Raw genomic sequence first — 25,563 nt, forward strand, 5'->3', positions numbered from 1 at the left:
CAGGCAGGCAGGTTGCTAACGAGCCGCACCTTCGGTAGTGCAGGCAGAACTGAAATGAAGAATGTCAGAAAACCCATGGAATATCAAGTGAATGATAGAGAAGAGAAATAGCGAACATGTGCTAGCTTAGCTGAGAGGGAGCTTATGCTGCCGTTGGAGTAGGCACTCCATTGGTAGCAAGCTCGGACTGTCGACGCTTTGCTGCTGAATGCTCGCTGTCCTATATTAGCACAATGGTTAGCATGGTAACGTAAGATTGCTCTCCGGCGCGGGGAAGCGTCGAGAGGATTTGAGGAGGCACGAGTCACGCACGTCAAGGCCCGTATCGGCGAAGTGGCGCTTAGCACTTTTCGCGTCCTTCTTCTTCTTGTCTTTGCTGGGCTTCTTCGGCCGAGTCTCTCCCTTCTCGAAAACGTCATCGGGAAGCGCAGTGCTAGCAAGTCAGCAGAGGTCTGGACATGAGTGAAGGTGAGGGTCTTACTTGCGGGTATGAACCACCTTGACCGACATGGTTTTGTCGTCGTAGAGGTCGGAGTCGGTGATGTAACTCCTGAACTGACTCACTGGATAGGAGATATCGAGCGACTTTGTAGCATCTACACAAACAGTCAGACATAGGCAAGAGACTTAGCAGACTAAGAATGCTTACCTGGAGGTAAAGTGAGACCAATGTAGAAAGTAGTCGTGTAGATAATGTGGGTGTCGCCATTGGCTGGCTCCGTCCCCTCAGCAGGTACTTCAGATGCTGGTATCATATAGTCAAGCGAACCCTGCGTGACCTCATGAAACTGATCGTCTTTGCAGCGATGGTACCGTTCGAAGTATTTGATGTAAGGGCGCGCTGTATCGATGCCTGTCTGTCCATCATCGATGCCCTTGACGATGTGACGAATCTTCGATTGCACGAGTCCGGAGAAGGTGGAGTTAGCTTCCTTGCTGCGACTCGCGGCCACAACACTGAGGTAGTATTTGTGGTCTTTGGTAAAGAAGGAATGGCGCTCGAAGAGGGAATCCCAGTCCTTGGCACCTGAGAAGATGTGTTGTAAGATCTTGTCCGCTCGTCCGAACTCTTCCTTCATGATGCGCAGTGTCGATGGCATCACCGTGTGGGTAGCGCACATGGAAGGGAATGCGGGTGTAATTATAGGCATGAGGTGAGCTCGGTCACCACCGTAGACCTGGGGGTTCCATACACGAAGACCCAAGTCGCCCTCTTCGATGTGTTTCAGCATGACGGGTCGCGGCCAGGTCCACTTGTACATCAAGCTGAAGAACTTGGAAACGATAGTGGCGCCGTTGGCCATGGGATATAGCTGACAGATGCGCGCAACCATGATAGCCCACGCGACACCACCAGGGTATCCGAAGACTGCTCCGTAGATGCCGCGGCGGTTCGACCAGAGTTTGATAGCCCTCAGCGCATGTCGAAAGCTGACCTTTTGTGGCACCGCGTCCAGGAGCTCGTTGGTTACTCGTGTGCCGTTGACGCTTCGTGTCGCTGACTCGCTGAGACCCTCGAGGTCCTTCTTTTCAATCGTCTCCATAGTCCTGGGTATCGACGACCTCTTGGGCAGAGACGTGAAGAGTAGATCTATGCTCACACCGCGATATTCCATCTTGATAATCGGCACAAAGGCATCTTCGACGGGCACGAATTCGGTGATGTCTTCCGTGTTTGACATTTCTTTGAAGGTCGGAGGGAAGTTTTTGAAGAATTCGTCGATGGTGACAAACTTGGGCGCGACAACGAGAGTATCGATGTCCGACGTGGGACCGTGGACGCCGAGAGCGTAACTACCAAAGGTGAAGATCTTGCCGCCGGCAGCATCGAGGACAGACTGCTGAACACCCTTTTGTTTACCGACGCGACGGACAAACTCTTCGACGACTTTCTGGATGTGCTCAATCACCTCCTCCCTGACAAGATTAGCTTGGCGCAATCGTGTGCCCAACGGCCCTCTTACCTCCTGCGGTTGCCTTCGGGAGTCTCGAAGACATTCTCAGCTTTGAGTGTTTCGATAAGCTTGTCGTTCAGCTTGATGTCGTGTTCGGTGGGCGCAGCCTCGGAGATGGCGCTGGTGACACCAAACTGCCGGGTGGGCTTCTTCTGACCGTCCATGGTGAAAGTCGAGAATCGGGGCTGCAGAGTCGCGCAACTTCGGGGGTGCTGCGGCGAGCGGCGCAAAGGAAGTTGCAATCAATGCGCGTGTCGACGAGGGTTGTCGTGAAAGGCGGCTGGGAAATGAGTGTGATGAAAGATTCAGCGCTCCCACATGGCGACGCGATCTTTCCCGAGTTGCAGTCTGGAAAGTGAATGCGACATCAGAAGTCGAGCATGCATCTGTCTTGGGAGCAGCCCGTTGCCAAGCCCCCAACGCGCCACTGTGGCTCAACACCAGCATTGACGCGTCCCCAGCCTATCTTCAACACGCCTCACTGATTCACCATCAGGCATGGCCAAATCATTACCCGCACATCTCACTTACAAGACTGCGCTGGTCTTGCTACCTCCATCTAGCATCGCTGCGCCAATTGATCGAGTTCGAGGTACACACGACAAGCATTTCAAGCGATGGCCTGCACACATCAATCTGTTATACCCATTTTTATCTGAGCCTTCTGAGCCTTCTGAGCCTAGCAGGCATGGCAACGGCTCGCAGTCAACTCTCAAGCCCGACATACGTGCACGTATTGTAAACGCTATCAAAGACATACGGCCATTCCAGATATCACTCGAGGCGGATCCTCCAGGAGTTTTTCGCCACGGACCCAATAGCACAACTGTTTGGTTGGGTCCTACCACCCAGAGTGTCCAACAGCTTCACGCGGCCCTGCAGAAAGAATTCCCCGAAGTAAAAGCAGACCGACGGCCTTTTACGCCTCACCTTTCTGTGGGGCAAGCGAAGAGCCAGGTTCGCGTGGATAAGCTCAAGATGTTGACCACAAAAACAGTGATGGTTCACACATTGCTCACAAGTGGGTTACTAGAAAAACCAGGGGTTCCTCCCCTCAAAGAAGCCATACCTATAGCTTTAAATTGGACCGTTGAGTATGTATATGTCATTGAACGCCATGGCAGCAAAGATCGTTTCAAGGTAGTTGAGGCTATCAGATTGGCCGAAAAAGAGTACCGCGTCGTTGTAGGGAACAATCGAGCACCTCCCACTAGGCAGCCGTTCAAGGGCGTTCGATTTTGCCCTTCAATCAAGTGGCGTAGTTTGCGGAACTAGTTCTTGGCAAAGAAGTCTTTGATCTCCGCGTCAAGCCATTTTACGTCTTCCGTCGATTGACCTGGCCCACCAGCCCTGTTTCGATGGTCAGCTCCAAGCACGCGTTCGTTTTGGGGAAAGGGACATACCAGTGGCCCCATATAGAGGGGAATATCTTCAGTGTTCCAACGCCCGGCTTCATATTCTGGACTTCAATTTCGGAATCTTCTGGTGGGAAGTAAAGATCCGTCTTCGCTGGCAGGACTAGTGTCTTCGCCTTGATACCCTTCATCGCTTTCTCAAAGTCACCATCGTACGGCTCTTGTTGCGAGCAATCAGCAGCCTGCCATGTATGTGCCATGACTAGCATATTCTCTGGGTCCTTGGAAAGCGCCCAAGCTTCCCAGAAGTTGACAAGAAAGTCGTCCAGGTTCTTGAACCCGAGCGTAGGTGCGGTCTCGTATAGCTTCTCACGATAGAATGCTTGAGAGAAGCCCCAGCCGGCGTACACGCGTCCAAGAGCCTTCAATCCAGCTTCTCGGGTCTCGGATGAGAAAGTCACGTTCTTTCCCTGAGCAGTTTGTAGATCTGGCTTTGCGACACCTGCAGAGCTTGTCCCTAGAGCAGCATACAAGGCGCTCTTGACACCTTCTAGGAAAACCTGGTTATGCAGGCTCGTCTTTGCGCTCCCACAGAATGGTACTGCGAGATCCATAAAGTCGGGAAACTGCGTCGCCCATTGATACGTCTGTCCCGCGCCCATAGACCAACCAAGAACAGCACGAGCATGCTTCACGCCCAGATGTTTAGTAACAAGCTCATGCTGCGCTCGTATGTTGTCGTAAAACAGCACTTCTGGGAATGGGCGGAGATCTGGCATATTTGATGGTGACGACGACTGGCCATTGCCGAACAATGCAGGCATGATGATGTAGTACTGGGAAGGGTTAAGTGTCTTGTCCGAGCCTGTAAGCCAGATATTGTCGGATATCGCTATATAGCGGGATCAGCAGCGCTCCAACTAAGCTCCAATTGAACTGCACATACTCCCAGAATACCATGTTGGGTATATGACAGCCGGAAGCGATGGGTCTCCTAGCGTCTTGTAGGCGATAAACGCATCTGGTATCTCTCCACCAGACTTGAGCTTGAAGTTCCCAAGCTTATAGATCTGGTAATCATCACCCGAGGACATTTTGTTTGGAATATGTTCAGAGGATGGAATTGTAGACAGCTATGGACAGCAGAAGTCAAATGTCAGACAGGTTATCGTGCACGGTCGCGCAGCATATCTATAAGCTTCCTTCTCACCTCTTCCAGCTTCCGTGACAGGACTGCCACTTAGCACTAGTGTCGTTATCGTTGATGGCGGGGTAGCTGGAAGGTATGGTGGGGTACATGACGTTACCAATCACGCTCACTGTTGGAGAGCGCCGAGTGTAACCGTGGAGATGACAACAGCTAAACGTTCCATACGGGCCAAGAATATACGTCTGCCAACAGCTTCAGTTTACACAGAAGTTTCTGAATCCCTGCAGTCATCGCAAGAAGTTTACGATGGGGGCCTGAAAAGTCTCGGTACGCTTCCGCGGCTATCCTCATGTCTCTATGCAGGCTCGGAATTATATCCGCCAATTGCCGTAGAGCACCTTTCTTGCGCGATTGATCATCCTTGACTAAACAGCAGCTACAATGTCGACGTATAAGAACATCATTCCCGTGATCACTAGTAGAGCCAAGCTCAGCCACCAAGTCCGCAGCACCATCGCAACGTCCCGTTACAAGTTTTTGCTACGCCCCTCTTCCACAATGGCATCCGGACGAGCAGACGCCGAAAAGGAGATCAAACGCAATCCTCACGGCGACTTCAAAGCTGTCGAAGCCTCCCGCCCACCCTTTGACGCAACATCATCGTTTCACTACACGCAAACCCCAAAGCCCGACTGGAAGACCGGATCTGGTTCCAATGAGCCCTCCAGTTTGGAAAAGTCACACCGTTCTATCAACCCCTATGAGGAAGGCAGACCTGTAGTACACAACTACAAGCTACTCATTTCCGCGATTGTACCCCGCCCCATTGGTTTCGTCTCAACAATCAGTGCAGATGGAAAATCCACAAACCTTGCTCCATTCAGCTACTTTAACCTCGTAAACCATGATCCACCAATGTTCGTTTTGGGATTTGCCGGTGGGATGGATAAAGCCAAGGATACACTAAAGAATCTCATTGAGACCAAGGAGGCTGTCATCAACATCATCACTGAGGAGTACATCGAAGCAGCCAACTATACGAGTATAAACGCGCCAGTCGGTGTGAGTGAGTGGGCGTTCAGTGGGTTGCATGCGGAGAAGAGCAAGTATGTTAAGCCTGATCGCGTGAAAGAGGCCGTGTTCAGTATTGAAGGAAAGCTTGTTGATACGGTGGAATGGACAAGCAAGAATCCTGCTACGCCTGACAAAAAGACGGGTGTTACAGCGTTTGTGGAAGGGGTGAACTTTTGGGTCAGGGAGGATGCTATTGATAAGCAGGGCGTGCTTGTTGATCCTGCTGTGCTTAAGCCGGTCTCTAGGCTGGGTGGAATCACGTATGCGAGAGTGACCCAGGCGTTCGAGCTGCCGAGACCGGATTATGAGGAAGTCACCAAGGATCCCGAGGTTGCGAAGCTGGCGCAGCCGAAGGGCGAGAGTCAACTGTAGTAGGGCTAAGGTCTGCTTGGTATTTGTTGACTTCATCTACGGTCTCTGAGCAAAAGAGATATTGGTTAAATAGATGCAGAAGATAGACGGCGAACAATAGATGCGGATTTGTGAAGAACATGCCTTTCATTTCGGATCCAGGCGTCTGAAGAAAAGAATTCGAGGTATCATACTAAAACTCAAGTACAAACATGGGCATCATGCTTCCTCTTAACCAAACCACATCCCCGGCAAAAGGCAGCCAATAGAAGGTATAACGGCATACTCTGTAAGTCCCAACCTTACCCATCACCCTTGCACAATTCACCCCGACGTTCACAGAGCCATGACACCCGCAAAGGCCGCGGCAACACCGGCACCCATCATGCCGACCATGTTACCCATGGCCGCACCAGTCTCACTCGGGCCCGCGCTCGCACTGGCACCCGTTGCACCACCGGATCCCGACCTGGTTGTAGACGCAGTAGTGCCGTTCTCGCCTAGAATAGCCTGGTTGACCAGCCTCTGAACTTCGGCGTTGTAGCTGTCGTAGTAGCTCTTGATGTCGCTCGGGAGCGCACTGTACCACGCTGGTGTCTCGGAGAAAGTCTCAAGCGCACCAACTTTGGTGACTTCGCTGGGAATGGAGTATGATGCTGTAGCGACAAAGGATGCGAGGCCTTTGTGGGCAGATGCTGCAGCAGAGAGAGCGGAGCCTTGGGTGAGGGATGCGAGGCCCATTGAGACTTCGTTGAGAACTGAGGAGGCGTATCCATCGGCCTGAATAAATAGGTTAGCTTTAGGGGTTTGAGAAAGAGGACGCGTAGATCAAGGAACGTACGTTTGTGAGAACCTCGCCCAGATTGGTGGGGATAGGTGTGGTGATAATAGCGAACTCAGCGACGGCAGTGCCAGCGGCAGCCAGGATTGCGAGATTCTTGAACTGCATCTTTACGGTATTGTGAATTGGTTTAACGCGTAGCGGGAGATTTCTAGACAAATGACGTCCGAAGTCAAAGTGGACTGAAGGATACAGAAAAAGCGATGATTGACACGAGGCAAAAGCGAGAAGGTAGAAGTGAGCAAGCGCGTGGGAGAGCAGCTGGCCTCCACTTATGTATACTTCAATATTGTGCATCAACACAGAACACGAATGCTCCGCCACGAAACTCGGTTCCCGAGCATGGGTAATCATGTCAGCCCGTCATCTTGCCGTTGCGCTGTCTTGGATCGTATTTCTTTTCAAAGTAGCGCGACCGTTGAGAAGGGCTTACTAGACAGTAATCTAGAAATCTATTCAACGTCTCCATGATTAGCAGTTCCACACAAACCATCAATCGGGACCCACATCCAAGATCAACGACACGCGTTCGATGCGCAAACTGCGAAGAGGCAATCTGAGGGGTTTCGGATGATATTCAGGGGCGGTGTCTTGGGGGCCATGGGGGTGTGCGGCCTTAGCTTCGTTTAGAGTGGATTGCATTAGCGGCTGTTTTGTCCAGAACAAGCTTCCTTGCTGACGGCCAGGCCTCCCACCATGTCCATAAATACTCAGCACGCAATTGTACAGCCTCAGGATCCGAATTGGGGATCCCTAAAACCGCCTACTCCACTTCTCTCACAGCAGTGGTAGTCATGATGCCTTCACCGCTGTTCTTCTTTCCCGCGGTTTCACGTTCCTCGCTGGAAGCGATACTCTCGACTTGCGCATGCTGAGAGGGCGCCATCTTTCCCTCTTTCCAGCCTAGAAAAGCGAAGCCAATAATAACCACTAGCCAGTAGAGATTGTATGAAATGACGGACCCGTACGTTGCGCTGTTCTGCCAGCCAAAGAGCGAGTTGAAGATACCCCAACTGAGACGAAATCGTTAGCGATAAGACTCAACCAAAATGAGAAATTTACTCACCCGCCGTCACCATTCTCTAGTGGCGAACAACACTGTCGTAGCAGTCAGCACACAAACCCAGAAGACCAGTAATGACAAAAACTTACGTTGACGTGCCAAACACTCTTCCTGATGTCGTAGCTACCCGGCCCTGCACCTGCTTCTGCTGCACCTTCTCCAGCAAGCTTGACCCAAGCATTCTGTTCAAGATTCCAGACACCTTTGGAAAATAGGCCAGCCGCTACGAGGTAAAGGAAGCATGTGGAGACGACGAGGAAGATCTGCAGAGAGGTTTTGTTGCCACCCTTGTAGATGAGATATCCGACCAAGGCACCTGCACCCAGACCACAAATGACGGCGAGAGGAAAGCTGGTCGCCGGTGCGCCCAGTCCGACACCTGCAATAAACCTGTTTGTCTGCTTAGCATCTACTATTCAAGGTGAAACAGAAGTACTTACAATACTGCCTCAATACCCTCGCGGAGCACAGTAACGAAGGGCAGAATGAACATGGCGTACTTTTCAGTCCATCGCTTTAGTCTGCCCTTGATAGGTAGTTTCGAGTCCTTTTGTTCGAGGACCTTGGAAATCTTCACACGCCACTTGTCCTGCAACTTGCTAACACGGAGTAGGGCAGCTCCCATTAGAGTGATGATGACGCTTGCAAGAATCGCGAAAGCGCCCTCCCAAATGTTTTCTGCCTTGTCGAAGGTATTGCGTCCAGCCGTGTAGAAAGTACCAATGACTCCAGCACAGATGACTAGACAGATCAGAATACCCGCGCCGACACCGTACCAGACCTGTCGAACAAGTCGTTTGTGAACAACAGCATCATGTTCAGGACCAAGAGTTTGCTTGAGGAACGCCAGAAGCACGGAGACGATAATGCTCGTTTCTAGACACTCACGGAAGCAGATGAAGAAAACTTGGTTGAGGTTAGACAAAGACGGCGTTACTCATGTTACGAAGTCAAGGATGACGGTTCTTGCAGACGCACCTGGCACAGCAAAGACGTTTGGCATCTTGAACAGACTACCAGATTTGCTGAATCTGTTATTTCCGCTGGAGTGTAGATAAAGGACAAAGGAGGGGATCTAATCAGATGAAGGGACATGCAGAGATTCCCGAAGAAGAGGGTGTGCTAACATGTGCCTGCCGTTCGTATAGATGGCGCTAGACAACAGCCGAAAGTCGGGCATGCACGACGACCCTGCTTTTGGATTTGAGTTTACCTCCCGGTATCACGACGGACCGATCATGCTTCAGGATAGCTGTGTTGCTGAGGCCGCATCAATAAGATATGTAGTCAGGTTCTTCTGGCGTTGATGTCATTGGGCGAATGCAACAATTTCACGTTCCACCATAACTCAACCGATGAACAAAAGGACTCAGTACACATTCTGTAGAGCCCAACTCCTCTGCATGAGCGATTATCCTCTCCGCACGCCCAGCGCGCCTAATCAGATTAAGACTCTGTAGCGCAGGCTAGTGCGGGCTTGTTGGTCCTTCGGCGCCATCGCTTACCCTGATACCTGGGTCGATCATGGTCCAGATTATCAGATGGACCGATAATCGCCGGTGAATGTCTCTCCACACAGCAAATCAAGGTAGAGGAACTCGCTTGCCGCTGCCTTGAGACAGGAAAATTCTACATGATGCAGGGACGATTGCACACGTCAAACCTTCCTGAGCCTAGTTCATGAGGAGAAAACACATATGCCCCACTTTGCGACACTTTGTGGCCGCCTCCAGCCCCCGTCGAGAACATGAGCTGATGATCTGATAAGTCGGCTCCGAACATGATGGCTCGAAGAGGTGGGGGTCGGAATACTTAGGTCGTCTTATCTGATCTCCGCACGTCGCATCTTACCTCATGTGTTTGACGAGTGCATTCTTGCATCGGCATTAACTTGAATGGTAGCACAAGAGCTTCCTAGGTTGAGTCGTACTCCAAGCAGCTTGATCGCCCGTAACAGGATCCGAAAAATTCCAGTCTCCAGTACTCTCCTCGCACGCCATCATGGCAATCTCACTATCGAACTTTCTCCTCCCACTTTCACTAATAATATCAATCACATCTTGTGCGACTGTCACGCATGACTTCGACATAGGGTGGGTCCACGCGAATCCCGACAGCCAGCAAACACGACCAGTCATTGGCATCAACGGACAATGGCCTCTGCCAGCTATAGTCGTTACGAAAGGCGACCAAGTCATTGTCAATGTCAAGAACTCCTTGGGGAATGAGTCTACGAGTCTGCATTTCCACGGCTTGTACATGAATGGTACTACGCACATGGATGGTCCAGTAGCTGTTTCACAGTGTGGGATCCCTCCAGGTAGCTCTTTTACCTACAACTTTACTGTGAGTTTAGTAATGTTCGAGGGAAAGTGGTTCCAATTTCTCACTAGTACAGGTCAACCAACCGGGCACATATTGGTATCACAGCCATGAGCGCGGCCAATATCCAGATGGTATTCGAGGTCCTCTTATTGTACATGATCCTGAAGATCCATACAAAGATCTCTACGACGAAGAGGTTGTTATAACGCTTTCTGATTGGTATCATGATCTCATGCACAACCTTCTCGCAGAATTCATCAATATCGCCAATCCTTCGGGCGCAGAACCCGTACCTCAAGCGGCACTGTTGAACGATACCCAGAATTTGACTGTCAGCATAGAGCCTGGAAAAACATATCTCTTCCGGATGGTCAATATGGGCGCTTTCGCTGCGCAGTACGTTTGGTTCGAAGACCATACCATGCGCATTGTTGAAGTCGACGGCGTGTACACCGAACCGATGGACGCAGAGATGATTTATCTCACCGCGGCGCAACGATATAGCGTCCTTGTCACCGCTAAGAATGATACCAAGTCCAACTTTGCTTTTGTCGGAAGCATGGATCAGGACCTATTCGACGCTGTACCAGAAGGTCTAAATCCAAATGTCACGGGCTGGCTTGTGTACGACGATAGCAAGGAGCTACCAACACCAAAGGAGGTCGAGGCATTGGAACCCTTTGATGATTTTGCTCTGGTGCCGTACGATAAGGAGGAACTGTTTGATCATGTTGATCGGTCAATTACTCTGGACTTGAAGATGGACAACTTGGATGATGGGGCGAATTAGTAAGTTTCTCAAACCTGCCTTGCACACTACATTCTGTGATGCCAGGACAGGGCTAATCCAATCCAGCGCTTTCTTCAACGATGTTACCTATGTCAGCCCCAAAGTACCCACGTTATACACCGTCCTTTCCACTGGTCCCAACGCTACAGACCCGACCATTTACGGTAGTAACACAAACGCCTTTGTACTTGCTCAGAACGAAGTCGTGGAGATTGTGCTGAACAACGATGATCCTGGGAAACACCCTTTCCATCTCCATGGCCACGTCTTCCAAGTGGTAACCCGCAGTGCCGATGACGCAGGTTTCTACGACCCAGGCAGTGCTCCAGACCCACATCCAACACCAATGCGACGTGATACTATTCTCGTTCGACCAAACGGACATATTGTTCTGCGGTTTCGATCTGATAATCCTGGTAAGTCAACCTTCGAGTATGGAGACATGCATTCCCGTGCCAGTATAGGTGGGGTGGTTGGTTTGCAGATGACTGGAGACTGACGTGAGTTATAGGTGTATGGCTGTTTCACTGTCACATAGAATGGCATGTAGCTTCTGGATTGACCGCCACAATGATTGAAGCACCGCTTGCCATTCAGGACCAGCTCTCTTCTTCCTCGTCAAACAACTCCATCCCACAATCACACTGGGACGTTTGCGAAGCTGGCCGCATACCCACACACGGCAACGCAGCAGGAAATACAGTTGACTACTCAGATCTTACGGGTGAGAACAAGAGTCCAGGAAGATTACCAGAAGGTTTTACAGCGAGAGGCATCGTGGCGTTGGTGTTTAGTTGTTTGAGTGCTTTTGCAGGGATGGGTGTCATTGGCTGGTATGGAATGAGACCTATCAGCGGATAATGAGTGATAGAGAAAGGGTGGGTGGAGCTCGATGTGTATGGGAGTAATGATACCAATGTAAAGTATGAACGAAGCCAATGATATTTTCTGCCAGATCTACGATACATCTTTACTTTGTACTGTCGAGTCTAACGGCTTCCATACAGCCAAACATGTCGCAACTTACAGCCAGCCCAGCGAATGCCCTTCCTCCCAGTAGTAACTCCACATATCCGTTCCCGTAAAATCATCGGCATAACTCCTGCCCTTTGTCTTCCCAGCCGCACCCGCGCAAACTACCAATGGCAAGAAATGTTCTGCGCCACCTCTAGGATGCATGGTGTAAGCCCCCGGCCACTTCCTCCAATGCTCAAACTTGGTTTCCCTCTCCTGGTCGCTCCCTGTCATGGCAGCATCGGTAACAGCCTTACTCCACTCCTTGTTCAGAGCCTTGAACTCAGGGTTTTGCGATGTGCCATCAAACATGAGACGTAGGTTGTGAAAGGTAGCGAAGCCGCTCCCGATGATGGCGATGTTCTGGGCGCGGAGGGTGGAGAGAGCGCGACCGATGGCATAGGACTGTGTGGGGGATTCGGAAGAGAGGACTGAGAGTTGGATTATGGGAGTGGTGGCCGAAGGGTCAATGAGTTTCATGGGAACGAAGACGCCGTGGTCCCATGCTTTGACAGTATATTAGTATGTGCTAAGCCGAAGGGACCTGAGAGGACATACGTCTTTTGGCATCTTTCTCACATTCAATACCGGCTTCCTTCAGGGCTCGCGCCACCTGTTCAGCGACCTCAGGACTTCCTGGCGCATCATGCTTTATCTTGTACGACTCTGGTGGGAAGCCGTAGTAGTCGTACAACAGCTCATGCTTGGAGCCGCTGGAGACAGTGACCTTGCTTGTACTCCAATGCGCAGTCACCAGAACGATAGCTTTTGGGGCTTCAGATGTTCCCAGCTTGAGTATCTTGGGCACCTTTGTCTTGAGCGACTTGGTGATGGCGGCGTGCGATGGGTCTCCGAGCAAAGGCATAGGACCTCCGCCGTGCGAGAGCGAGATGACAGGTGCGAGGCGTGTCATGTTGCCGCTGTAAGACGATATTGGAAACTGTTGGATGCCTTGGAGGGGATTGAAGGTCGTGTTGCTAGACGAGAGCTCCGCGGAAGTTGTTTGTTGGAGGCCGAAGAATGTTGCGAGGAACGATGAGGTACGAACGATTTTCATATTCTTGGCTGCGGTAGAGACCGGACGCAGTATATATGCATGTTGTGAAGGAGAGAGCGCCTTGTGGCGCTCGGCATTTGTATTGTTAGGGCATGACTCTGGTGTGTAAGTGGCATGTTGGACGGTTTGTAAGATGTGGTTTGAGAGCGCGGAATTGTGCCGACGAGGCCTGGCGGCGTGTCGGCTTGCGGCTTCCCGATCACGTGGGAACGCGCCGACGTGTTCCAGCATCCGAGGTCCTACGCATTTTGGAATGTTCAAGCTTGCATTTTGTCGAGAAGCACACTTGGTAGGCTGTACAGTCGCGAATCCATTCACAGAGTGTATGATGCAGCAATCATGGCATATTAAGAGTATACGTGAGTTGAGTGTATTATCGTTGATTCGACCACACGAAGTGCATGTCATGATCAATGTAAGTTCTGAGAGCCATCATAGCCCCAACCAGGGGTATCATATCATTCCATGTCATACCATCCAGGAACTCCTTGCGCCGAGCGACAGAACATCATATACCTAGAGGACATTTGATGCTTTCATGCGCGCAACGAAGAAGCATCCCCCCTTGAGGTATGAATACAGTCAGCGATCAGGAACGTCTCAGATGTCGTCTTCAGCCTCGCCGCCTAAGTCACAGTCAGCCTTGCTCAGCAATGTCTCAATCTTTTGTTGAAATAAAACTTACAAGGACCACCACCGCCATCAGCGGAGTTCTCGACAGAACCATCTTTGACTTCTTCCTCGGATGCCGATTCCTCTTTCTTGACAGCTTTTCTGGGACGTCCTTTGCCCTTGGCTGGCTCCTTCTTCTGATCTGGGGTTTTCTTTCCTTTCTTGGCAGCAGTGACCTTCTTCTTCTTGGAGTCTGACTTGTCACCCTCAGATTTTTCGGTGGCAGAGGGAGGATCAAGGTCTTTGGCGCTGTCTTCAGCATCCTCGGGGACCTCATCGGTTGCTTTGCGCTTCTTGACGACCTTGACAGGAGCTTGGGGCTTGGGCCTAGGCTCTCCACCAGCAGGAGCTGCGGAAGCAGCGACACCAGCCTGTCCAAGGAAGGCGGCGAAGGAAGCATGGCCCTCAACAGCCTTCTTCTTTACCGGCGGCCCTAAGCGATGGAAAGTGATGTTAGCATAGATCTGGAGTGCAGGTTGATAAGAAAGAGCCCGTGTTGTCTGGGTCGTACTACTAGACACGTAGACATTCCCTGAAGGTATACGCCGATGTCTACGTTGCACCTCCAGCTACAACGTGGCCGGGTGTACCTCGAGGGTAACTCTGACTGGAGAACACTTTGACTGGTGCCAGTAATGGAAGGTTACGTACACATCTTCTTGAGAGAGCCAGAAGTGTTGCCGGTCAACGTAGCCATAATGTCATAGTCAAATTTATCTGGAGCAGTGGAGCTGACAAAGGCAGCGGCCAAGAGCTTGGTCTCCTTGTTTGTGAAGCCTACCAAAAGGGCGTCGGACTCTCCGGCAGCGGCGTCCTTCTTAGGCGGCATTGTGAAGATGTAGTCGTTAGGTGTAGAAGATGAAGGAAGAAGCCGCGAAGCTGCAAATGCGGGCAGAAGAAATCGGTGACTCTGAGTAGAAGGAGAGAAAAAGAAAGCTGTTGTGAGGCAATGGAAGCGGGGTTGGTATGTTTGGAAAACGACGCAGTGAAGTCGGAATTCGTGCACACGGTCAACGGGAGATTGCACCTGGACTGCCATATCCGGATTCCAGCGCTCTGATTCGCCGAAGCGTCGTCCTCATTCTGCTCTCACCTGTTCGAGGTGAGAATGAACTGCGTCCTTCGCTTCGCATAGTGACGTCCCAATGCGGAAGTCTCATCCAAGAATTAGTTTAGGACGTGTGCTTACACGAAACAATAGTATCTTTGAGTAATAGCCGTGAACATTGAAACTTACGGTGAAGGTATTGACGAACGTCTATATTATCAACTTGAGAGAAAAGCCAAAGCGTCCACCTTTAGTGTACTTGTTCTTCAGTACGGTGCAATTCAAACAATGAGGTTTTCCGCATTGTGGCTCGAGATATAGGGTATATCTTTATGACTGGACTTTTAACATAGTTGTGACATCCTATGCTGGAGATTATGAACAAGAAAAACATGGCGAGAAAGCATTGAATCGCCAGAGAGTGTACAGAAAATTGATGTATAGAATCATTGACATGGCGTGTTAAGGAACCATATTCACGAATGTGCTTTCGCCGCGTGTGCTCTGATATCGTCCCGGGTGACATTGCTGCTGGTCATGGATATATGGAACAAATCGTACCGAAGCGGAGCAAGAAGGTTGCTCGTATTGAAATAGCAACGGGATATCCTTCCGAGCCGGGCGAAGTACAGGGTGACGGAAGGCAATATCGACAATCAAGTTACGGACCGACCTACTTATCACATTGTCGGGGTTCGCGATGCAGGCATGATACGATGTAGCGTCTGGGGCCCCACCTTCCGATGCAGCACACGAATAGGCAGCGTCGGCGCGAGCTGCAAGCGTCCAGACGACGTTGTCAAGGTGCCGAGTCGACGTGTTCACGTCTCGGTGCGGCGCAATTGGGGTTGAGCAAGTCGGCGAGGAAGAGGCATAGTCAGTTATGATAGGAGATAGAGTTGCTGCGGGGTGCCTGGCAGCAGCACTACCGTGGCACTCGGAGCGCAGGGCACTGCATGATGCAGTATACAGTGGGATGGTGGCTGGAGTAATGACAGGAGGAAGCAATATGCGCAGCCAGCCGTCTGGGCAGCTGGATTGCTGGGAACGCTAAGGAATATGGCCGACGGGCCCTGGGCAGCGGTCAGAGAGGCAGGACGGGAAGACGAGGTCTAGACGAAGCGGAGGAAGCGGTTGGAGCGGTGGCACTGCATCGTCGAGTCTCGATGTCGAGCAAGTGGAGGCGCGTCCGGTCAGTGCAGGCGGTGCATGTCTAGGGCCAAGCAGTGCTCAGAGCGGTAAACGGGCATGCCGCAGCCTGTATGGCAGTTCTGGCGTCTAATGGCCGCGCTGGGGGGAGGAACTGGCTGCAGTGCACGACGGTTTCGGGTCGAATGCGCGTCTAGGCAGGATCTGCGACCAGCGTTGAGCGGGCCGTGCCAGGTACAGGCGCAATTTTTGTGCTCAGTGTCTCGCAGTGCTCGCGTACTCGACGACGGGACCGTCGACACTAGCTTTCCAATTTCTATATTTCCTACTTGGCTGCTATTTCCGTCGCTCCCTGGGTTGCTTTCTTTTTCTTGTATAACACGCCTCCTCGCACCTGCCAAACGCCTCCTCCGCTCCTTCCCCCGTCGCCAGCTCTGCCCCTCACCATCCCCGCGAAGAGACGTCCGCCAAACGAGACGACACTGCCGATCTCCTGCACCTCCTTCACACGCGCTGAAGACACATCGGCCCTTTTCAACCACACAAGCCAAAATCCGGCTTTCGTCCCTCAACCGTTAACGATCGCCGTCATGTCTTCCCACCCGAGTCTCACCAGCACGTACCGTGCGCGCGCCTCCCTCCCCACGACTGGACCCCTGGCCTCGTACCTGCTGAGCCTGATATCTGTCAAGCAGACCAACCTCTGCCTCTCCGCCGATGTCGAGACGTCAGCCGAACTCCTACAACTGGCAGAAGATGTCGGTGACTCAATCTGCCTGCTCAAGACGCACTGCGACATTGTCACCGACTGGTCCGACAGGACAGCCCAGGCACTGAGGGAAATTGCAAAGCGCAAGTGGTTCCTTATCTTCGAAGACCGAAAGTTTGCGGATATTGGTGGTATGTCACGCTGGAGCCTGTAGTTCCTACCGGGCAATTGTCCCTAATGCACCCGTAGAAACCGTACAGAAGCAGTACACTTCTGGACACCACCGAATCGCACTCTGGGCCGAGATCACAAACGCCCACGTCATCCCCGGTCCAGCCATCGTGACCGCGCTCGAGAAAGCTGCCGACGCGACCATTGCCAAGTACAACACATCTGTAAACACCGAGATTTCTGCCACGCGACAATCCAACGGCGCCGATGATGACGATGAAGAAGAGGAGCCTGTGGCACGCGATTCGGCAATCGAGTCGCCAATTGAGATGGAGGGCGAAGAGAGACGGCTGAGCATCAAGGCTGCCGACCGGAAGCACAGCGTTGTGAGCGTGACAACCTCGATATCCATGCGGACGGAGAGCATATCACCTCGTCCAGAGCCCAACGCCAACAGCGAAGAAGTCTTCAACCTAGACGTAGCTACCGAGCTCGTTCGTCTTGGCCCACCACCTTTCCTCCGGTCCCTCCTGTTGCTTGCGGAGATGAGCTCCGAAGGCCATCTTATGACACCAGAATACCAAAAGAGGACTGTCGAGATCGCTCGAAGCCGTCACGAGTTCGTCATGGGCTTCATTGCTCAGCACAGCTTGAACACTGAACCAGAGGACAACTTCATCACCATGACACCGGGCTGCCAGCTTCCGCCGCCGGGTCAGGAAGGCAAGAAGCTGGGCGACGCTTTAGGTCAGCAATACAACACTCCGCGCAAATTGATCTTCGAGCAAGGCTGCGACGTTATCATCGTCGGACGAGGCATCGTGCGCGCTCAAGATCGCAAGTCGGAAGCAGAGAGATACCGAAAGGCCGCCTGGTCAGCCTACGAGGAGAGGATTAAGAAGGCATAGACGACTCGTCTATGAGGCCTACAATAGTCGATTTATACCCTTGCAATTTGCAATTCCAATATTCTGCCTGCGGCATTCGTGCACTCTGGTGCAAATCCAAATACAACATTATCAGATGAAGGCCATATATGGCGTTGGATATCTTTTCACATGACATGAAAACGCATACTATGGCGTTGCGATATGCTGGTCGACGAGTTATGATAATGCCAAATGACCGTAGACGGATGCAGGTTTACAATACGATTAGTACCACCATGAGATATTCATTGCCTTGGAAACCATACAAAACCAAGGATTTTTTGCAATTCCTCACCTAGATGAAAGTGGAGTAGAAAGCATGTCTGGACCAGGTCAAAGTCGCGTGCGGTCAGGGCTCGCGGAAATGTGTGGGGAAATAGTCGGAGCTCGGTCTTAACGCCAAAAAGTTCGCGACTCTTTCGTCGCATGCGACAGCTTCCATGTCACTCTACTACGAAGCCGCGGCGGTCCTCGCAAACACAGAGAATACCGGTGGATCTCTGAAGTCGCGGATATACAACAAAAAAGACTTGAAGAGCACACCTGGCCAATTGTTTGCCCTCATCGCGGAAACGTCAAAATGGTCCATCGTGCTCAAAGATGTGATTGAAAAGACAAGATTGCTTGCAGAGGAGCGGAAGGTAGCTTATCGTCAAACATGTTAAATTGCGCTCATTCACTAACCATGCCTTGTACAGCTTACCCCAATACTCGCTCTTCTTCTTACACACGACCTGTTGCTTGCGAAAAACGGCGTTGCTGCAGCCACCAGCCATGTCCTTAGACTCGCAATAACTCGACATAAAGCCCGCCTAAGCGCCGAACTCACCAAATCCCGCATACGATACGGATACGCGACCATAGAGGCTTTCAGAGAGGCTGTGAACGACGGCGAGCTTGATAAGGACGACAGCGATGCGCCCAAGAGTCGGCACCCACGGTGGGTACGCGTCAACACTGTAAAGACGACGTTACAGCAACAGCTTTCAACAACATTTGCCGGATTTGTGAAGACGAATGATCTGAGCGAAGTGCTGTCTGCGCCTAAGAAGTCGAAAATATACTACGAAGACCCGAACATACCAAACCTACTTGCCCTACCGTCCAAGATCGATCTGAGCAGGTCGATCGCGTATACCAAGGGTCAGATCATATTTCAGGATAAAGCTTCATGCTTTCCTGCCTATCTGTTAGATCCGCAGCCGGATGATGGCGATGTTATCGACGCGACAGCAGCACCAGGAAATAAGACAACGCATCTAGCGGCTATCGTATCTGACAGGAGACAACCCGGTAACGAACAAAAGGTCATCGCATTCGAACGCGACAAGGGCAGGTCCTTCACTTTGCAGAAGATGGTCAAGCTCGCGTCAGCGGACAGCATTGTTCAGGTCAAAGGCAGTAGTGATTTCATCGCTGCGAAGCCTGGGTCTGACGAGTACGCCAATGTGGGTGCTATATTGCTCGATCCAAGCTGTTCTGGTACCGGTATAGTTGGGCGAGACGACGCTATCAAAATGCACCTACCAGAAACGCCTAACAGCCGACCAGTGGCGCCAAAGCCCGAGAAGAAAGACAAGAAGCGAAAACGAGATGATGAAACAAGCAAGGCTGAGGCTTCAGCAACCCTTGACTTGGACATGGATGACTCAACTCCTGAAGAGACAGACACATCAATGCAGGGCAAGCTCTCTGAGCGGCTGGCAGCTCTATCATCTTTCCAGCTCCACATCCTCACCCATGCTATGCGATTTGCGAGCGCACATAAAATCACTTACTCGACCTGTTCAATTCATTTCGAAGAGAACGAGGGTGTTGTCTTCCAGGCATTAGCATCTTCTATTGCAAAAGAACGGGGGTGGTCAATTCTGAAGCGCGATGCTCAGGTCGAGGGAATGAAGAAGTGGTATAGACGAGGTGTTTGGGAGGACGAGAAGCTAGAAGTTGATGTACATGAATCCTCGAAGAGTGATGTGCTAGAAGCTTGTATTCGATGCGACAAGGGCACGGAAGAAGGTACGATGGGTTTCTTCGTTGCTGCCTTTGTTCGAGATGGCAGCGAGGACTCGACACGAATTACTGATGCTGTGATTGCCGAGGATGAGGAATGGAATGGGTTTAGTGGTGATGAAAAGGTTGAAGAGAAAGTAGAGCCTGTAGAGACAGGAACAGTGCAAGGGTCGGAAAAGAGGAAGAAGAAGAAGCGCAAACACTGAGGAATGAAATCCGATAGCGTAGCCTACCCAGGCAGTCGCTAAAAACTCAAGGAAAGAGCAGCTTGTGTTTTGACTCTCAGCTGGATAGTATACCAGGGCTTTGAACAATTACCCACAACTTCTTCTCATTGCGCTATTCAATAGAGCAGTCTTACCTATTTTTCCTTTTGTCAAACTCTCCACATACAGTCGATGCAACACAATCCTGTACACTGACTTCGCTGATTCATCATGACGCAAACCGTCCGTGACAGCCTGTCCAGCCCGCGGACTGTGTCTACTGCTACCATCCCAATCACGCCTCCAGCACAACCCGATCTCTCCCGTCCAAGATTGAAACACATAGCGAGATGGATCCGCGATGAGCTGGACTTGCGTGTCGCTCGGGATGGTCCCAACGTTCTTCATCCGGACGATGTGTTGACTCTCCACGAGACCCTCGTCGCTCTCCAACATGCACAAGACATGACGATTTCCGTCTTACGAGCGACCGGAATACACAAAGCTGTTCAAGACATAGCAGGAGTAGCGACGCGATGGCCCAGCAGATTATGCGACGACTGCGACAAGATAATCGACATATGGACCGCGAAATTTGGGCCGTTCAGTGAAATACATCCGTTTTTATACGGGAGAGGAGGACGCCTCGAAGGGATTGCGAGCATACATGAGTACTCCCAGGAGGTATGCAATGGAGGCACACACCATCTTCGATACTGAACTGATGGTTGTCGGCTGTAGGCATTGCTCAAGCGGTGGGCCGAAACATGTCCTGAGAAGATTCATCCCAGGCGCTCACACAGGCTGGGTGACCTGGGTTTCGTAGCTGGCCAGTACATCTACTGACGCTCCGTTCCGATAGTTGTTTATGCTGATCGTCGTTGCAGATGGTGGATCAACCCATTGTTCGCACACCATGCTGGCATCATCGGGCTCGAAGCTTGTAACGGTGGCACAACGTACGACAAGCACGGCGCCTATGCTCTACTGCTCAAGGATACAGGTGAGATCGAAGCCGCATCTGAACAGCGCTTCACCTATCGCGTACCACAAACCGACAAAGGCAAATTTCGTCTGACCTCTGCCACTCCCAAAAGCCGTGATCCTGTAAGAGTACTTCGCAGCCACAGTATCAACAGCGTTTGGGGCCCAAAGGCTGGTGTAAGATATGAAGGCTTGTATAGCGTCAAAGGATGGTCCATAAAACAAGCAAAAAGTAGTGATCTCGCCGGCGAGCAATGGAAGGAAGGCGATATCCTATTCGACGTCAACTTCGAACGTACAGACTCCGTGCCTATGGACATAGTCACCAAACGGCCTACCGCAACCGAAGTAGACGACTACGCCGAATACAAGCGCCTGCGCAAGGTGAACCGAGACGGAAAGCGTAAAGAACCAAGCGTGGTACCTATCAAAGATGATTTCTCGATACCCCTCAAAACTGCTCCTCCAGTGCTCCCAGCGCCTCTCCCGGTCGTCGAGGATACCTCTTTGAACTCTCGCCGCAAGGCTGTCTTCAAACATCTCCACTTCGACGAAGAAGCCCACGTCCATATGCTCGAGAAAGAGGTCATACTCTCCCCCAAATCCATCCCAAAGACCGACCCTCTTACTCTCGCAGCCACAACAGCAGGTAAAAGCAACACCCTCGCCGTCCCCGCATCGCTCATCCGCACAAACACTCATTATCATCAAGGACACGGAAAAACCGACAATCTACAGAGCGAACAGCGCGGAAAAGCTAGCCCAGTTGGTTCAAATACCAGTAGTGCACACACATCCATCAGCACATTCCCTGGAATCAACATCCACGAAGTGGCACCCTGGATCGATTATGACGTTGGACTAACAGTTCCTTCGCCAACAGAAGATGAAACCGTTATCCATCAACGACCAATCATCACGCAGTCTATTGCTACAGAATCGATCAAGACGATTGATACCAGATCGTCTGTCAAATTGGGTGGCACATCGCGCAGCAATTCTGGGACGATAAGACATATGGGTCTGCCAAGCGCTTCTGTCAACGAGAGTGATCGTGATGATTACTATCATGGAAAGAGAAAAGACGAAAGTTTCAAAGATGGCCTTAGTCCGCACAGTACTTTGAAGAAAGACGGAAACAAACGGAAAAGTATTTTGGTCAAAGGCAGACATTCTACGGCTAAGCTTTTTGACGGGGTTGTCGATGTGAAGAGAAAGAAGAAGAGGCGTGATATTGAATCGACAGGTCTAGATGGTGGTGGTGGCAGTGTGGTGTTCAGAGATCTTTTCAAAGACTTCGACTTCAGTACATAGATACATGCAACAACGTCCTATACCTAGCACAAATACCACAGTTGAAATTCTTCCAAACCCGTACGTCATAGTGGATCCAGCTATCGAGTTCGCTAAGCGATGCACCCAAAAAGGTTCCAGGTCAGCGGAATTTCACTAGCACGAAACTCGCAGTCACCAGTCCCATCCAGCTATGTTGCTGCGCATTATGTGCTGCATGGTTGTCTAGTGGATGGGGCTCGTGTTCACTAATTAATAGTCGTCCGTGTCCCGGTTTCTACCGAAAAGAGCCCGCACGTTGACCGGGCGCTTATACTTTGCGGGTTCTGTGGAGGCTGTGGAGGCTATGACATACCGTGGCATGAATTGTGGAGAAACCAGCATGCCGTTTTTCCCGCATCGTGACTTTTTACGTAGTTGTGCCTGGGTCAAGGATCGGGACGGCTGCGCCCGTGATCGGTATATGCAATATGCCGGAAAGAGCAATAGATTCACAAACAATGCATAGAGAGGTAACGTTGGCACAAAACTATTTTGGAATGTTCAACGTACGGGGGTATCGAATTTGCTGTTGCAGGAATGTAAAAACACAATGACTTTACCCACTTCATTCGCTGTAATCACCGAGTAGCGAAAAGAAGAAAGTGTGCTCATCCATCTCTTCCTCCTCTCAATGTCATCTTTGGTTCAATATGGCTTAACGAGACGCCATACTGGCTCTTCTCGCCTCGAGAACCGCGTCCTCATGAGTGGGAGGTCCCTCGTAGTTCTTCTTTCCCCAGACAAAGTACCAGATAGTTGAGACAACAACGACGGCGGCAAGAACGACAGAGGCGTAGTTCATCGATGCTGGTGTGACGTCGCGGAAAGTAGGCATACAGAAGAGAGGAGTGGCGAGAGCGGACCAGGCTGTCATATTTGTTAGAAATTGGTTACTACAAGAATCGGTCACGAAACTTACCAAGTGCAACAACGTTGCAGAAGGTACCAAGCATGCCAAGGTGGAACGCGCCGTCCTTGACTTGCTTGCGACCGGTCATGAGCGAAACGAAGATGGGGGCAGCGTAACTCAGGGTCAGGCAAATGACACCGACACCGGAGAAAGCGTTGAAAGCAGCGGCAGCACCGAAGTAGATGAGACCGAGAGCGATTTGAACAACCATACTCAGCATCATGGCGTTGAGCGGAACATCAAGGTTCGTGTTGACAGTCCTCCACAGCTTGTAGCCGGGAATAGCACCGTCACGAGAGAAGGCCCAGGTAGCCCGGGAGGCAGCAGTGGTGCACCCGATACCACAGAGGAAACCGAGGACCAGCAGGGGAATGAGCAGACCAATGGCACCACCGGGGGAGCCTACGGCATCCCTGATGATAACAGGGGTCGGCTGGCCGGAAAGTAGTCCTGCAAGCATGGCTTGGTCGGGAAGTACGAAGACGAGAGGAATGAGGAAGACCAGGCCAGCAATGGTGTTCAAGGCGACGGTAGCGACCATGGCCTTGGGGACCTGGGTGGCAGGCTCACGAACCTCTTCGCACATACTGTACACTGTTAGCGTTTGGACAATTATCATTTGACATTACCGCATGTAGACACGTCAAATGTCGCGATGGAGTGTGTTGCTTGGGAAGGTCGCATAGGAAATGTCGCTTGGGAAGGTCGCTTGGGAAATTTGCATTGGGCAAAGAAAATCTGCTTCAAGTTGCTTGGGCAGAGTAGGGGAGGCTCACGAGATGATCATTCCAGTCGATGAAGTCGCGTAGGCTGCGTGTAATAGTCCGACCATGAAAGACCATCCTGGGACCCATCCGGAGTTGGAGGGATCGAATTCAGTAAAGACGTATTCGGCGCTGTGGCGTCCATTCTTCGCAATGGCAAGGACGCATACGATAATGGCAATCACACCAGCAAAGGTCCAGAAAATGGCAAAGGTCTAGTTGTCTGTAAGTAACACATCCAGTAGTCGCTTGGGGGGTTTCTCACATCCAACCATGGTAGGTATTTGTTTCCAAAGGCAGACACAGCGTTGCAAATGAGTGTGATGCCAAGGAAGATGAGGAAGACCTGATAAGCTGATCCTTCCATGATACCAACACCAGGTTCGCTTTCGTAGACATTGACGCATGCCACAAGGAAGAGCGCGGTAGCAAAGTTGACTGAGAGAGTAATGGTAATGTTGCCAACTACGAAACACCAACCACAGATCCACGAGGCGATTTTCCGATAGGCGGGCGGCGTGATCATGAAGGTCTGGTAGTAGACACCACCAGAGGTCGGGTACACACTGGTGATCTCACCGAGAGATGCGGCGACAGCGAGAATGATAAGAGATACGGCGAGCCACCCCCAGATGATGTTGGTGGGACCTCCACCGACTACTGGGTAGTAGAGGGTTGTTGCCAAACCATAGGGAACCGAGGCCAAGACAAAGGACATGAAGGCAACCTGGAGAGTAGATCGTGACCGAACCAACTCGGCCTTGTAGCCCATGGCGGCTAGGAGGTTGTCGGCATGGGCGGGAACGACATCGTCTCCAGATCCAGAGTAGGTGTTGCCCAACTTGGTCTCCTTGTCAGACGCGCCGTTGCGAAGGACAGAGTGGTCGTGCTCAGCGGCATACGCATCTGACTGCGTGCCATACCTGTAGTCGGACATGAGGGGCGTGTCGCTATCGTCCGTGGGTTGGGGTCCGGGGAGAGAAAGTGACTGTGATAATTGTCGCAAAGCAAAACTCTGAGAGAGGTCACGACGGCGGATCAGCGCAGGCTTTGAAGGGCTGCAGAGGGACGTCAGTCGGCGCATGGTCCAGGCCCGCTAGCCACCTTGGAGGCAAGACGGCTCAGACTACCCACCCGAATTTCAGATGGCAACAGACGCCGAGCTTGGCAGGCCAATTGCTGATGCTAGGTGACCGGATAGGGCTGTTTTACAGCGCCGAGAAAATCACCGATCGGGTGGGAACTATGGTCTAATGCATCCGCGTTCCGTCGCTTAGGTGTTGAGGTTTTTTCCAGAAGTGGGCCAGAAGCTGAGCCGCTGTCTGCCGATGAAAACCCGGTGAGGGAAGGGCCCTGAGCTGGTCCCTGAAGCATGTCGCAAGACACTGAGCCTCACTCGGGTGTGCAAAGTTTGCAGGGCAATCGCTGGTGAACGCGTGGGGGGAGGGTGAAGTCGGGCGTGACTTTGACAATTGCAGATTTGCGCAGCCAATGGGAGTCGCCGAGGGCGTTTGGCGTGCGTCGCAGGCGTCCACCTCGGCTCAGGAGCCGTATTCGTGGATACGGTCCGGGGCAATGGTCGCGTGTGCATTAACGCGCTGGGCAGGTTTGCGGAGTGTATAGATAGGGGAGAGATGGAGACGGAGATATCAACATGGAAGGGTGGAATCGTGTTTGCTGCTACCAAGAGCTGTTCCTTTG

The 25,563-nt window shown here is 51.6% G+C and overlaps 10 protein-coding genes across 10 annotated transcripts; 3 read left to right on the forward strand and 7 right to left on the reverse strand.

Annotated features, from left to right (window-relative positions):
* Positions 1–126: 126 nt before the first annotated feature.
* GT037_006165 (poly polymerase) lies at positions 127–2,119 on the reverse strand (the record flags this gene model as incomplete). The annotated part of the gene is made up of 5 exons (XM_038931212.1): positions 127–220; positions 302–433; positions 482–596; positions 650–1,917; positions 1,965–2,119. The coding sequence occupies 5 exons, from the start codon at positions 2,117–2,119 to the stop codon at positions 127–129; spliced, it is 1,764 nt and encodes a 587-aa protein (XP_038785709.1).
* A 1,107-nt stretch (positions 2,120–3,226) lies between these two features.
* Positions 3,227–4,404, reverse strand: GT037_006166 (uncharacterized protein; the record flags this gene model as incomplete). The annotated part of the gene is made up of 3 exons (XM_038931213.1): positions 3,227–3,305; positions 3,359–4,202; positions 4,257–4,404. 3 exons carry the CDS (start codon positions 4,402–4,404, stop codon positions 3,227–3,229), a joined length of 1,071 nt encoding a protein of 356 aa, XP_038785710.1.
* Positions 4,405–5,018: 614 nt separating this feature from the next.
* GT037_006167 (flavoprotein oxygenase) lies at positions 5,019–5,906 on the forward strand (the record flags this gene model as incomplete). The annotated part of the gene is made up of 1 exon (XM_038931214.1): positions 5,019–5,906. One exon carries the CDS (start codon positions 5,019–5,021, stop codon positions 5,904–5,906), a length of 888 nt encoding a protein of 295 aa, XP_038785711.1.
* A 315-nt stretch (positions 5,907–6,221) lies between these two features.
* On the reverse strand, positions 6,222–6,834 carry GT037_006168 (uncharacterized protein; the record flags this gene model as incomplete). The annotated part of the gene is made up of 2 exons (XM_038931215.1): positions 6,222–6,665; positions 6,727–6,834. The coding sequence occupies 2 exons, from the start codon at positions 6,832–6,834 to the stop codon at positions 6,222–6,224; spliced, it is 552 nt and encodes a 183-aa protein (XP_038785712.1).
* A 655-nt stretch (positions 6,835–7,489) lies between these two features.
* On the reverse strand, positions 7,490–8,792 carry GT037_006169 (plasma membrane iron permease; the record flags this gene model as incomplete). The annotated part of the gene is made up of 5 exons (XM_038931216.1): positions 7,490–7,739; positions 7,793–7,824; positions 7,879–8,179; positions 8,230–8,695; positions 8,768–8,792. The coding sequence occupies 5 exons, from the start codon at positions 8,790–8,792 to the stop codon at positions 7,490–7,492; spliced, it is 1,074 nt and encodes a 357-aa protein (XP_038785713.1).
* A 998-nt stretch (positions 8,793–9,790) lies between these two features.
* GT037_006170 (multicopper oxidase) lies at positions 9,791–11,765 on the forward strand (the record flags this gene model as incomplete). Its single annotated transcript, XM_038931217.1, has 4 exons — positions 9,791–10,135; positions 10,188–10,903; positions 10,971–11,320; positions 11,416–11,765. 4 exons carry the CDS (start codon positions 9,791–9,793, stop codon positions 11,763–11,765), a joined length of 1,761 nt encoding a protein of 586 aa, XP_038785714.1.
* Positions 11,766–11,927: 162 nt separating this feature from the next.
* On the reverse strand, positions 11,928–12,975 carry GT037_006171 (extradiol ring-cleavage class iii subunit b; the record flags this gene model as incomplete). The annotated part of the gene is made up of 2 exons (XM_038931218.1): positions 11,928–12,424; positions 12,477–12,975. The coding sequence occupies 2 exons, from the start codon at positions 12,973–12,975 to the stop codon at positions 11,928–11,930; spliced, it is 996 nt and encodes a 331-aa protein (XP_038785715.1).
* A 600-nt stretch (positions 12,976–13,575) lies between these two features.
* Positions 13,576–14,476, reverse strand: GT037_006172 (uncharacterized protein; the record flags this gene model as incomplete). Its single annotated transcript, XM_038931219.1, has 3 exons — positions 13,576–13,601; positions 13,661–14,080; positions 14,299–14,476. 3 exons carry the CDS (start codon positions 14,474–14,476, stop codon positions 13,576–13,578), a joined length of 624 nt encoding a protein of 207 aa, XP_038785716.1.
* A 1,673-nt stretch (positions 14,477–16,149) lies between these two features.
* GT037_006173 (s-adenosyl-l-methionine-dependent methyltransferase) lies at positions 16,150–22,167 on the forward strand (the record flags this gene model as incomplete). The annotated part of the gene is made up of 6 exons (XM_038931220.1): positions 16,150–16,744; positions 16,803–17,471; positions 18,089–18,294; positions 18,352–19,824; positions 20,611–20,702; positions 20,757–22,167. Coding segments are annotated over 6 exons (4,446 nt in total), but the record flags the coding sequence as incomplete, so codon positions are not given.
* A 676-nt stretch (positions 22,168–22,843) lies between these two features.
* Positions 22,844–24,946, reverse strand: GT037_006174 (amino acid transporter; the record flags this gene model as incomplete). The annotated part of the gene is made up of 4 exons (XM_038931221.1): positions 22,844–23,055; positions 23,108–23,685; positions 23,875–24,077; positions 24,128–24,946. 4 exons carry the CDS (start codon positions 24,944–24,946, stop codon positions 22,844–22,846), a joined length of 1,812 nt encoding a protein of 603 aa, XP_038785718.1.
* Positions 24,947–25,563: the final 617 nt, after the last annotated feature.

Source organism: Alternaria burnsii (assembly GCF_013036055.1).
Source record: "Alternaria burnsii strain CBS107.38 chromosome Unknown 752, whole genome shotgun sequence".
NCBI lineage: Eukaryota > Fungi > Ascomycota > Dothideomycetes > Pleosporales > Pleosporaceae > Alternaria > Alternaria burnsii.